At 35.7% G+C, this 12521-nt stretch overlaps 1 protein-coding gene and 1 long non-coding RNA gene across 2 annotated transcripts; one reads left to right on the forward strand and one right to left on the reverse strand.

Moving 5' to 3' along the window:
* The first annotated feature begins 7570 nt into the window (after positions 1 to 7570).
* On the forward strand, positions 7571 to 9998 carry LOC120069455. Its single transcript, XM_039021221.1, has 3 exons — positions 7571 to 7805; positions 8028 to 8522; positions 9351 to 9998. The coding sequence occupies exons 1-3, from the start codon at positions 7703 to 7705 to the stop codon at positions 9866 to 9868; spliced, it is 1116 nt and encodes a 371-aa protein (XP_038877149.1). The 5' UTR covers positions 7571 to 7702; the 3' UTR covers positions 9869 to 9998.
* A 164-nt stretch (positions 9999 to 10162) lies between these two features.
* LOC120069457 lies at positions 10163 to 12260 on the reverse strand. The gene is made up of 4 exons (XR_005479543.1): positions 12168 to 12260; positions 11856 to 12051; positions 10598 to 11328; positions 10163 to 10437 (listed from the first exon to the last, which is right to left on the reverse strand). It is a non-coding gene; the product is annotated as an uncharacterized LOC120069457 (long non-coding RNA).
* Between the last annotated feature and the right edge of the window lie 261 nt (positions 12261 to 12521).

The following is a 12521-nucleotide window of genomic DNA, read 5'->3' on the forward strand; positions in this document are numbered from 1 at the left end:
TTTTTTTTTTTTTTCTCTTTTACGATATAAAATATATTATTTCATTTTCATTTAAATATATTTCATTGAATTTTCACATTATTTTATCTCAAACTAGAAATAATGTGTGTTCTTTAATATTCCTCTCATTTTCTCTCCAACTCAATCTATTTGTAGAGTTTTATTTTTCTTCTTTCTTTTTCTTTATGTTGTGGTTAACGTTTTATGTTTGTGTTATGATTTTTCTATTCTTATTATGTTATTATGTTATGTTAGTTTAATGTTATGATTTTCATTTTTGTAATTATTTCATTTTATAGTAAACAATTTACAATTATTTTATATCCAAATATTTCATGTCTTGTAATTAGTTTCTAATATTTGATATTGTTTTATAATTATTTTTTCATTTTTTTTAAAAAAAATTGTTCTCACATTGACATTTACATAAATATTTTATAATATACATCTAAATATTGTCTTACCTGATAGACATAATGATAAAAAATGGACAATTATAGTATGACTCAACCACACTATAATTTCCATTAATATCCATAAAGTTTCTTAAAATTTTCATTGATATGAACATTTTTACTAATATTTTCATAAAATCGAAATCTTGATATTTTTATAGACGTAAATATTTACAATCTTGAGTAAGTTTGAAAATTTTCCGAAGCCAAACACGCCTGAAAAGTAGGGTTGGCAACGAGGTCGGTACCCTCCCCCATCCTCGTCCCCAATGGGGGATTTTATCCCCATCCCCGCCATTTCAAGACAGGGATGGCAACGGAGATTTCCCGTTTGGGAAACAGGTCCCTTGGAGACCCATTCCCCATTTTCCCTTCTATTTTTCTATGGAAACTTTTTTTTAAAAAAAAAAAAAAAAATGTCTTTGGTCTAGGCTTAGACATTTTAGTTGGACTTAGATTGAACTAAATTAAAAACCAAGCTAAATTTAAAAAAAGTTAACTACTTCATATATATATATATATATATATATAGAATATTTAAAAATCTAATTATATACATAAAAAAATATTTAAAGATCTAATGGGGACGGAGTCGGGATCTTAAAGAGGTCCCTGATTTGACCCATCCTCAATCAAATTAGGGATTCTCTATACCGGGACGGAATCCCAAAAGGACCCACAGAAAATTTTGTCAACTCTACCGAAAAAGTTAAATCAAACAAATCATAATAAAATGTATTCCGATTTTGAAATTCAAATACTAAAAAAGAATATTTCCCAAATTTGAATAGTGACAAGACAAAGACAGCCATCTCAGTCGGTGCGCCGGAAATAACGGAGGAAGCAGGTCGGTTTCCGTTTTCAGAACACAATCAACTGTTTCTGTGTTCTTTAAGTGTCACGTGGATTCTCTCCGTAATTCGTACGAAGCTCTACTCAAAAGTCAACAATATACACGTGTCGCCTTTAAAAAACTAGTACAGAAGTTACAGTGGTTTTGATTGTAGCGGATGATTTGGAGTTTGACGGTAATGAAAAGCCACGCCAGTTTCGGACGGATTTTGTTGTATGGTCACGTGCGTGGAACCTACTGTCAGACGGAAATTCGAGAAAAGAGAAAGGAAGCCCCCGGCGGTATTTACTTATTTATTTATGTTACTCCAAAATTTTTGAAGTGCATCCATTCTTACATGAAATTTTAAGTTTTACAAAATGAGTCTAGTTTCCTATTCGCTAGTTAGATTTTAAAAGATTGTATTTTTAGATTTTAAATTCTGGATCGAATTCAAATTGTCTCTAACTTCTAGGATGTTACAATTTTATCATTTAAATTTTAATTTTAATTCAACTTAATCGATAAATTTCAAAATTTATACTTTTAAATTCAATTTTGCACTAAATATTTATTTCTAGTATCTTGGATTGATGTGTATTAATTCATTTTAAAAAATTATATTAAATTAATTAAGTTTTACCATTTTTTTAATACTATTAAAATTAATTTTAAAATTTGACTTTATGATTACTTTGAATTAATTAATATACTAAAATCAGAGACTAGGGTAAGTATTTAATAAAAGAAAAATTGCAATGGGTAGCAATTTGAATATGACATTTTGTAGGTATATCACCCATATTTGTTATTTTTTAAATATGGAAAAATCTTCAAAATCTGGAATTATAATTATTTTTATTCCATATTTGCCATAAATAATCAATTGATAGAGAGAGAAAAACAGCGAACGGACATGCGATGGTCAAGGGAGGTCAGTAGGGAGGAGGTGGAGCGGTGGCCGATAAGAGACGACGTGGAACAGTGCTAGTTAGTGAAAAATAGATGTTGGAGAAAAGAAAGATAGAGATGGAGAAAAGTGGTGAATAGTGATCAACGACCATCGACTGGACGTGTGATAGTCGATGGAGGTAAACAACAGGCAAGTGGAGCAATGAGCGACGAAAGATGGTGTAGAGGAGTGCTTGTGTGAAAGAATGATGTGCTGGGGGGAGGAGAACTCCATTTTTTTTTATGATGTAAGTGTATTATTATAAAGTATATCTACTCAATCAAGTGCATCATTATCAAGTGTATCAACAATATATAAATCGAGTGTATTAGTAGAATATCAATTAATTATATTGGCATTATAAAAGAATGCATCATTATCAAGTTTATCAATAGTATCTCAATCAAGTATATCAAGTTTACACGTGAATGATTGACAAATTGATTAACAGATTATCTGTCAAGTGTATAATTATCATATATACAAATCAAGTGTATCAAGTGTATCAAGTTTATCAAGTTTATCAGTAGTATAAACAAGTGCATGATTGACAAGTATATCAAGCATATCAGTTAAACACATCATTATCAAATATATCAGTCAAGTGTATATCAGTAGTGTATCCAGTGTATATCAGTCAAGTGCACTATTATCAAGTTTATCAACAGTATGTCAATCAAGTGTATCAAGTGTACATCAAATATAAAACATGGGTGTATCAAACGCCAATCAATAAATGTTTGATTAACTAATATAGTTAAAATGAAGTACTTCAATCGTATATCATCTATATATATTCAACATAAGGTATATCACTTAACAAATATACTCGATATTGAGTATATCAATAGCATAGAGTATTTTAAACTTTTACTCTTTTAATGCTTGGACGAGGCCATGATTTTGTTAAATCTGCAAAAGGGAAAAGTTTGAGACACGCATGCAAATTCCATTTCATTTTTTTGCATCCAATTTTGAAATCTAAGTACCAAATTGAAACAAATTTCAAATTTCATGGGTAAAAATCTAACATTTTGAAATATATGAACTAAATTGAAATCAAACTCAAAACTCAATGACTAAAAGTGTAACATTTTGAAATTCAGGGACCAAAGAGAAATTAAATTCAAGACTTGAAACCAAAAAGACATTTTCCTTTAAGCATAAGAAGGCGGAGGTCGACTTTAAGCAGTAAAAGGCCAATGATCTCCACCATAATTGCGTTGATGTCTTATAATTGAACAAATCCTTACAAGGCTCAATCTTGTTGATGAAAGGTGAATCCACAAGCAAATGTTCACAAGCCACCTAAGGCTAATTGTAAGCATATGAAGGTTGAGACCGACTCTAAGTACAAAGAGGCTAAAAATATCCACCATCACGTCTAGATGATGAATTAGACTGAGGTTGAGGCCGAGGTCGAGGACCAACAAAAACTTCAAAACATCAAGGAGTATATTGCAAGGCTGAAATAAAAGAAGAAAAGAGCCTTAGCTTGGCCGAGGCTAAGGAGGAGAAAATCCAAATGTAGGGTCATCTTAGGTTTGTTAAGGTAATGCAAAGTCCAAAGAAATTAATTTTCTCGAGTACCGAAGGGTGTGTTTGATTTAACTTTTCAAATGTGTAAATTTTAAAATAAGTCATTTTGAATAAAATTGAAATGTTTGGAAACTTACTCAAAATAGCTTTTGAAACACTATCAAAATGTATTTTAAACAACTTTATCAAAAGAGTTAAAATAAATGACTTTTTTAAAAAGCTCTTTTCTTTAGTCAATCCAAATGGATCGATGTTTAACATGCTACAAAATTTAAAGCCCAAATCATCCACATGCTGAGAAAAATTCGCAAGCTAGAATTTTCCAATTCACCATGTTCCCTTCAATCTCAAGTTTCCATGTGTTGATAAGTGAGTTTCCCCCCAATGCCATGTCTCTGCTTGTCATCCGATGCTAAAAATGAAAGCTTTTGTTTAAATCCACCAAAACATGCCTAGTAGAGGCATCAAATCACACTAAGTTTGTTTTATAAGACTAAGTGTGATTTTAGGATTTGTTCGAGGTTAAAAGGTTTGAACTAATCACTCTATATTTGCTAAACCAAGTCAAACATCACAACAACAAATTTTTATCACTAAGTGCAACCTTACGAGGTCAAGTAAAGTATGACCTAGGAATAGTTCGAGCCTAAGTGGGTTGGGATTGATCACTTTTAAGTATGTTAGTATGAGGCAGGCATTATGACGACGAATTAAAATCATGCCAAGTTCAACCTTACAATTTCAGGATTGGTACGAGCCCAAAAGGTTGAATTGATCGATCTTTAGTTCATTAAATACACTAAATGTTACCCCTATGCACTCGAATAAAGTTATATTTCAAGATTAGTTTGAGCCTAAAAGATTCAAGTTGATCACTCTTATAATAGATCATCAAGCTGAGTCAAACCTTAGGGCAAAAATTTTTTTGTACATTAGGTGCAAGCATTGTGAGGCCAAGTATAGTTTAAATCAAATATCCAAAATCACCCTGTAAGATTTATAGGAAAAAAGATAAGACAATTTTGGATCTAATGGTTATACTCCTAAACTAGTCTTTTATGAAGGACATGCCCACACACTTCTTCATTTTAGTTCCATTTCCCACATCTTATTTTTAGGACACCATTACCCTAGATTGTAGGGTCACTCTCCTGATCCTACTTTGTAGGTAGTTCCCTTTGGAAATCTCCTCTATCCGTACACGCTTCATCCCATGTTCATCCATGGGCTTCGCCATGCCTTGGTAGTCTTCTAATGGGTCCTCAATCTAGTGTGCACTTAAGTGCACTGCCCACTCGTGACTACCAGGTGAGCGTCGGTTGCACCTCTTGTGCTCCGCCTTGTACATGCGTGCCTATTGCTCATTGCTTAGTGCACGCCTCGTATGCCCATGCGTCTGTTTGGCATGTGCGCACCCAATGCTGCACATTCTTGTGCTGCGGTGTGCCTAATGGTGCTCGTGATGGGGCCTGTGTCTAGTGTCGTGCGCCAATGCATGTGTGTCGCATGCTTTGCTCGCCCTAGTGTTAGCGCATGCCTTGGCACCCTCACGTGTGCCTTTTGTGCATGGAGTGCCCGTGCAAACCTCTAAAGCACGAGGCGTGGGCCACCTGTCCACGGTGTGCCTGGTGTCCGACTAACCTCTCATCAGCCTGGTGCGCCAACTCGCATGACACTACAAGTTTGTTGTTTTGTCTAACCTCTAATTGGCTTTGGGCATACTTCTCGCCCATCGAACATGGCTCTCTCACCATGCCATATGCTTCGCATATCAAGGGTCTAATAAACCTCCCCCGCTTGAGTTAGCCAACGTCCTCTTTGGGTCTATCCTCTTCTGGTGGTCTCACCGTCAACTCTCACCAACGTTCCCAGCATCCTTGTGTCTGTACCTCACAAGACTGTTGATAGAATGAGCCCTCTATCTGGGCGTCTCTACTCTGAACCTTCTAAGGTCCATGAAGGTTCGATCCTAGCTGTTCATTCACTTGGACTTCCTGAGGGCGCTCATGCTAAATGTGGAAGAAATACATGAAAACTATTTCAAGCCTCTCCTACGACTTGGTTGGCCCGGTCGGGGCAAAGTGAAGCCTTGTCGCACTCGAATCGATCGATGCCACTCTAATAAAGCATTTGGGTGGTCTCATCATTGACCATCACCCCATTGAGGTAAGGCATTAGGGATATTTTTGCCTCCACTAGAAATTCCATTCCTAGAATTATGTCAAAGTTGTCCAGGGGGATCACAGAGAACTTACATTAGTTCCTCCACGAACCAAACTCCAATAGGGTCGTGGATGCACCCTCTGTCGGTTGTGCCTGACATTTACAGACTTAATGTGACTGCCACTCTTAGTACCGTCCCGTGCATCTCCTACGCAAGGAGTGCCCGTGCTAATTTCTAAAGTACGAGGCATAGGCCACCTGTCCACGCCACACTCGGTGTCTAGCTAACATCTTGTCAGCCTGGTGTGCCAGCTTGCATGACACTACGGGCGTGTTGTCTTGGCTAATCTCTAGTCAGTCTTGGGCGTACTCCTCGCCCCTCAGACATGGCTCTCTTGCCATGCCATAAGCTTCGAATATTAGGGGTCTAACACGTCTCTTCAAACAATAATTTATATGTTTTCATTGTCTACCATACCAAGAGTTTATTCCTCTATTATAGGTCAACTACTCTTCTTCTAATCACTCAACATATAGAGTTAATGGAACAGTGGACACCAACCATTCTTTATTGCACTATTTTACCGAGGAAGCTTTTTGAAGGTACAAAATATATATTTTAATTAAAAGAAAAAAAAATATAAAGAGAGATCTAAAGATGGAGCACTATATTTCAGAAAATTACATATTTCAAAAAGCAAGAAATCTCAGTCTCTTATGGCAATCAATTAAAGCTCATGTGGGCTCCACGCACTTATCTTGGAGAAAAACCAAAACTCAAAATTCTAGAGACTGAAGATGGATCTCTAACATGAAAGGGAAATGGATTTTCCAAGAAATTGTATTATTAAAGTAGAATAAAATAATGCAGGTGACAATTTAGGGTTGTTGGATGTAAGCAACAATTATATTAAGGGCCTTCATATTATGCTAGCTACACTCTCTTTAATTTAACAAATCTCTAAAATGGTAATTAAAGTTTTTAACTACAAACTTATGACCGAATTTATTCACTAACTTTTACTCAATATTCTATCCAAGAGTTTTTATCTACATCTATCACTAGTCATAAAAGTATCCAAGAATGACATGAGACAGATGAATAAAAGTAATCTATAATCTAGTAATGTATTAAAATATGAGTGAATTTAATAAAGAGTCATGAGTAGATAAGTTCAATTCATAATAGCTACCTACCTAAGATTTAACATCATACAAATTTTTCCGACATCTAAAGATGTGTTTGACTAGGAAGTTGAGGAGTTGAGAGCTTTACTCTTTGTTTGGTCTAAGGAATTTGTAGATCTCAGTGTTAAACAAAAATAATTTTATATTATATCAACTTCTTACATTATTATTTTAATAGTTCATAACTCTCTAGATTTCATAATTTCTTGGAACTCTTTATTCTATTTTTTACTTCAAACATCCTTTAAATATGGTAAGATGAGACAGATTGTTTGGTAAATTAGTCCAGAGACAACTAAGTTAACCTATACATTGACAATTTGACGAGGGTATGAATGAGAGAGAAACACACTGACGGCAGATTAAGCGGCAAAGAGGTTTAGAAAATGGTGCATTGGAGTTTGTGGATTTTACTTTTTTTTTTTTTTTTTTCCTCTTTTTTTGACTTCCAAATTAAATTATCAACCATTTATTTAAATGTAAATGTGTGTATATAATGGAGAGAGAGAGATGAGATAATTGAGAGGAAAACATCTTTGAAATTCCAATTCCCAAACAAAATTTTAGGAGAGAATGGGAAGTTTGGGTAATTTGGTTCTAATTTCTTCGTTCATTTTCACAATCTTTGGTGTCTCTGTTTCTCCAGCTCCTCGTCATACTTATCACTATCTTGATGGTAAGCCCAAATCACTCTCTTACTCTTCCTCCATTTCTATTATCAACTAAATTGGTTCTATTGTTATTTCCTACGGTTGATTAAACAGAGAATTTTGTATGTGTTTTATTTTTATTTATTTATTTATTTTTTAAATTCTTGAATACTTATGACAGTCTTATTCTAAAATCCCATTTCTCCCTTTCTTAACACAATCTCCTTTTATGTTTGTTTTTTCTTTAGGTCTTCTCCCAAATGGTGACTTTGAAACTCCACCACACGGATCAAACTTAAACAAAACAGTGATTGTAGGCAAATATTCCCTCCCAAAATGGGAAATCAATGGCCTCGTTGAATATGTATCAGGTGGGCCCCAACCAGGTGGATTTTACTTTCCAATTCCTCGTGGGACCCATGCGGCGAGATTGGGGAACGAGGCTTCAATCTCACAAATGGTGAAGTTAAGATGGCATTCCATTTATACACTGTCATTTGGAGCCACAAGGACCTGCGCACAAGATGAAGTGTTGAGAATTGAAATTGGGGGTCAATCAGCTAACCTTTCTATTCAGACACTGTATAGCAATGGAGGTGATACTTATGCCTTTACTTTTAGGGCTAATAGGAATGTTGTGAAGGTCACTTTTCATAACCCTGGTATTCAGGAAGATCCCACTTGTGGTCCCCTCTTGGATCTCATTTTCATCAAAGAGATGTTACCTCTACGTCGCCTTCCTGGTAAGATATCTTTAACTCCTCATTAGTAAAGTAAAAGTTTGTACTCACTTATCAATCTGTGCATAACTAAACTAATTATATTCTCACAAGAGGTTAACTAAAGAAATGTCTTTGTACTTTATGTTACATTCATGAATTGACATAATAGTCTACCAATTAAGGTGCAAATGAAAACATGAAAATCGAAAAAGCTGCATTAAACCGATTGTCATTGCTCACCGTTTCGAGTTGAAACCGATTGGTTTGGAAGTTTTGATTGAAATCATATAATATTGAATTCTTTTTGTCGGATTTGGGTTAGACAGAAAAGAAAAATAAATAAAAAGACAAACCAAATCAACCGATATTATATGTAATAAGCATCGATAATATTTTTAAATAGTGTTTCCACAAGGTTTGTTACTAGAAGTGTGCCTATATACTCAAGGTGGTGAGTTCGACATGGGGGAGTGTTGGATTTTTATTATGGCACATACCTTCATTAGGTAAAGAATCAAACTGGACAAACCTGATTGAGTGGTTTGAGCGGTGCGGTTTCTCTTTAGGTCCGGTTCGGTTCTGAATCTATTACACCCCTGCTACCAATAATATGGTGGAGCTCGTTGGTTAATGAAAAATATGAGGCCATTTTCTTTGAGATTTCTTTGTTTTTATAATCTATGTTTTGTTAGGCCAATGATTTAAGTATAATTATATTTTTGTCCATTTGATTTCTAAAGATTGGTCAAAATTTGAAAACTATCTCTACCTGATGCATTTTCTAATCAAATGGTACCTAAATCTTTTGTTTGTCCAAGTTACTTAATCTAGGGATATTTGTGTTTGCAGGTAACCTTTTGTTGAATGGAAACTTTGAAGTTGGACCTCATGTGATAAAGAGCTTCAACAATGGAATACTCCTTCCTCCATTGCAAGCTGATCACATTTCTCCACTTCCAGGCTGGATCATTGAGTCTCTCAAGCCTATAAAATACATCGACAGAGGCCATTTCTTTGTCCCTTCAGGGAATGCAGCCATTGAATTGGTTGCAGGACGAGAAAGTGCCATTGCCCAAATAATCCGAACAGTCCCCAAAAAGTTTTATAATTTGACCTTCACCATTGGAGATGCCAGAAATGGATGCCATGGCTCCATGGATGTCCAAGCTTTTGCTGCTCAACAAGCCATCAAAGTTCCTTTCATATCTAGAGGGATTGGAAGGTCCAAAACTGCAAGTTTGAAGTTCCAAGCAGTTTCAGTTAGCACAAGGATTACATTTTACAGTGCTTATTATCACACCAAGCTTCATGACTTTGGGCATTTGTGTGGCCCTATTTTGGACAATGTTATAGTTGTTCCAGCCTAGATCTTAGGCTCCCAAATAATACTCATATATATCAAACAGTTGCTTTAGAAGTTGGATTGTTTAACAAAAATGTTTTCCATTGTTCTAAACCACAATTAGTGGAAAGCATGTTTTGGCTATGTTTTCGTTAGAACTTGTTTCTTCTTTGTATGATGGAAGACTTGTTTCTACACAGAACTGAGAATTCTTGTTCTTCTTTGACATTACAAACTCAAGCTAACTAAGATTAAATTGTACACAGATTATAAAATATTCAAACTTATGTATAAGAAAATAACCCATAATCACAAGGGGGTCGATGCTTATAGTACAAGATTATACCTATATCACATAACTGAATTAATCAATGATATGGAGAGATTCTAAAATGAAGCTAAGATCTATACTTCAAAGCCATATGTTTCGTATGAAGCTTTAATCAATTCTAGTATCCTATGTTACTCTACGATACTTAATTTGCTTACAAAGCAGGCCTAATCAAAACTTCCCAATCAATTGGATTTGCTTGAGAATCAATACGGCTCAGGCAATAAATGAACGGATCATTAACTCGGAGTTTGTCAAGCAATCTGCAAAAGAGGGAAATGGAAAGCAAAGAAACATGTTCAATTTTCACTGGAAATTTTGGTCAGTATATCTGTGAAAACTAATAATGGGTTTTATTGGACTTGCTTGCTTTGAAGCCATCAATTAGAGAGGAAACTGCAGGGAGTTGAGAGTGTGTTGTACCTTGTACATATAGGGATTTTGACGCCCACCTGTTCCGGATCTTTTGATCTCTTCCAGTTTTAACAGCCCGCCAAAAGAAGGTGAAACAAGACCCAAATCAATTATATTAACATAAAACTGATACTAATAACCTTCAAAATATGGATCTATTCATTGCCTAGTATTTGAACGCACATATGAAAGCATTGATTAAATTCATTCCCAATTTCTATCTTTAAACCTTATGCATTATAAATTATGATGAGAGGTGTGATTAATCCGAGGGCATAGATGATCCTACCGTGTACAGTAAATGTGAGAGAATTGGAAGGCACTGGATAAAAGCATGACTTTAGAGCCAACGTGGTGAGGAGTTGGGAGAGGGAATAATGAATTACTAATTACATTCTGAGAGCCTTGCTTGTGTCAGGGCTGTCTCCATTCACTTGCCGTATTTTCACCTCAGACGAACAGCCACCGGAGAGGTAACTCAGAATGGCTTCCGCACGCCGTCGCATATGAGCCGATACCACCTGCTTTTTCCTCCACGCGTGACGGATCATTTCTAACTTCTTCTCTGCTCTTGCAACCAAGCGATGGATCGGCGCGCTTGTGACCACGCTTGAGCTGCTTGACAAACAAGAAGTTGTCTCCGAGAACGCCGAGTCTGAAGATAAGGTAACATCGTCTGTAGAACTGAGATTCCACTTCTCGGAAATCCGTATTATCTTCGAACGACTCTTTCTCACGACCTGTGAGGAATTCGTTAGACTTTGAAGAGTTATACACTCAAAATCAACAAAGAATTTACTAATCAGCAACTAAACGCTTCATCGATCGAAGTATTGTGACTCGGAATCCATGTAATTGAAATTCAGTGACAGATAGGTAAGTAATCAGGAGGAGGAAGTAGAGTTTTCAAGATTCTGATCAGATTGAAGTTGATACCGAAGAAGAAACAACAAGGATCCGATAGCCAAACATCGGTAATAAAAGGAAATAATAAGCCAAGCATAATCGAATGCAAACTAAATTCGGCTACCAGTCTCAGTAACAGAATACGATTAACTTCAACTCATCCAGCAGAAACTAATTCAAATGAAAAAAGAAAAATCCTAAACGCCGAACCAAATCAATAGTTCCTTTACTCAAACCAAGGCGTAAGGATCACACACAGCAGAGAGTGCGAAAACAAAAACAGAGCGTAAAATACCTAAACAAACAAACAACGTAAAAGAAAGAGAAAGTAAACAAAAGAGGTAAGAGCGAGAACCATTACAGTAAGCTTTAGCTCATCGAGACAAGGCGGGGTAGAAAACAACAACGGTTCCTTCGCTCGAGTCTCGGACGATTCATCTGATACAGTGAGTATGGAAGAGGAAGAGTTGGAATAATCACAAAACGGCGAAATCTATGTGGAGCATTTTCCTCCAATAATGTTGTTCGCAAACAGCCATTCATCTTGAGAAATCGGTCTACACAGCCAAGAAAACAGAGAAACAAAGGTTGAAAGCAAAACATAAAAAAGACGATCAGATAGAATCGTACAACAGAAGATTAGGAAATGAGAGAAAATTGAATATCTTCATACGTAGGTGGCGGAGGAGAGGGCGGAGGAGGCGGCGAAGTGGAGAGGAGGAGGAGAGCAGAAGCGACGGTGCGTTCAAGAGGGGAAGGGGGATGTGCCATTGACTTGATAATGAATAAGTGGCGGGAGCTTTTTTTTTTTTTTTTAAATTTAAATTTTCGCTCTATCTCTTCTCTCTTCTTTCTTTCAGTTCAATGCTTCATTTCAATAAAATAAAATAAAATAAAAACATTTTTATTCCCCAAGCTTTAGGTCTAGTTTCCATTTTGCATACCAAATTGCCAACGAGCCTTATTGATCCCATAATCATGCATAAGAATCTCAACTCAAGGTTTGAATATTCTAGAAATTTGGGAG

Source organism: Benincasa hispida, unplaced genomic scaffold, assembly GCF_009727055.1.
Source record: "Benincasa hispida cultivar B227 unplaced genomic scaffold, ASM972705v1 Contig398, whole genome shotgun sequence".
In the NCBI taxonomy this organism is placed as follows: Eukaryota; Viridiplantae; Streptophyta; class Magnoliopsida; order Cucurbitales; family Cucurbitaceae; genus Benincasa; species Benincasa hispida.

Coding starts and splice junctions, on each gene's coding strand:
- LOC120069455 (XM_039021221.1), top strand. CDS start 7,703: ATGGGAAGTTTGGGTAATTTGGTTCTAATTTCTTCGTTCATTTTCACA. Junction 7,806..8,027: donor TACTTATCACTATCTTGATG/GTAAGCCCAAAT, acceptor TTTTTTCTTTAG/GTCTTCTCCCAAATGGTGAC. Junction 8,523..9,350: donor ACCTCTACGTCGCCTTCCTG/GTAAGATATCTT, acceptor TTGTGTTTGCAG/GTAACCTTTTGTTGAATGGA.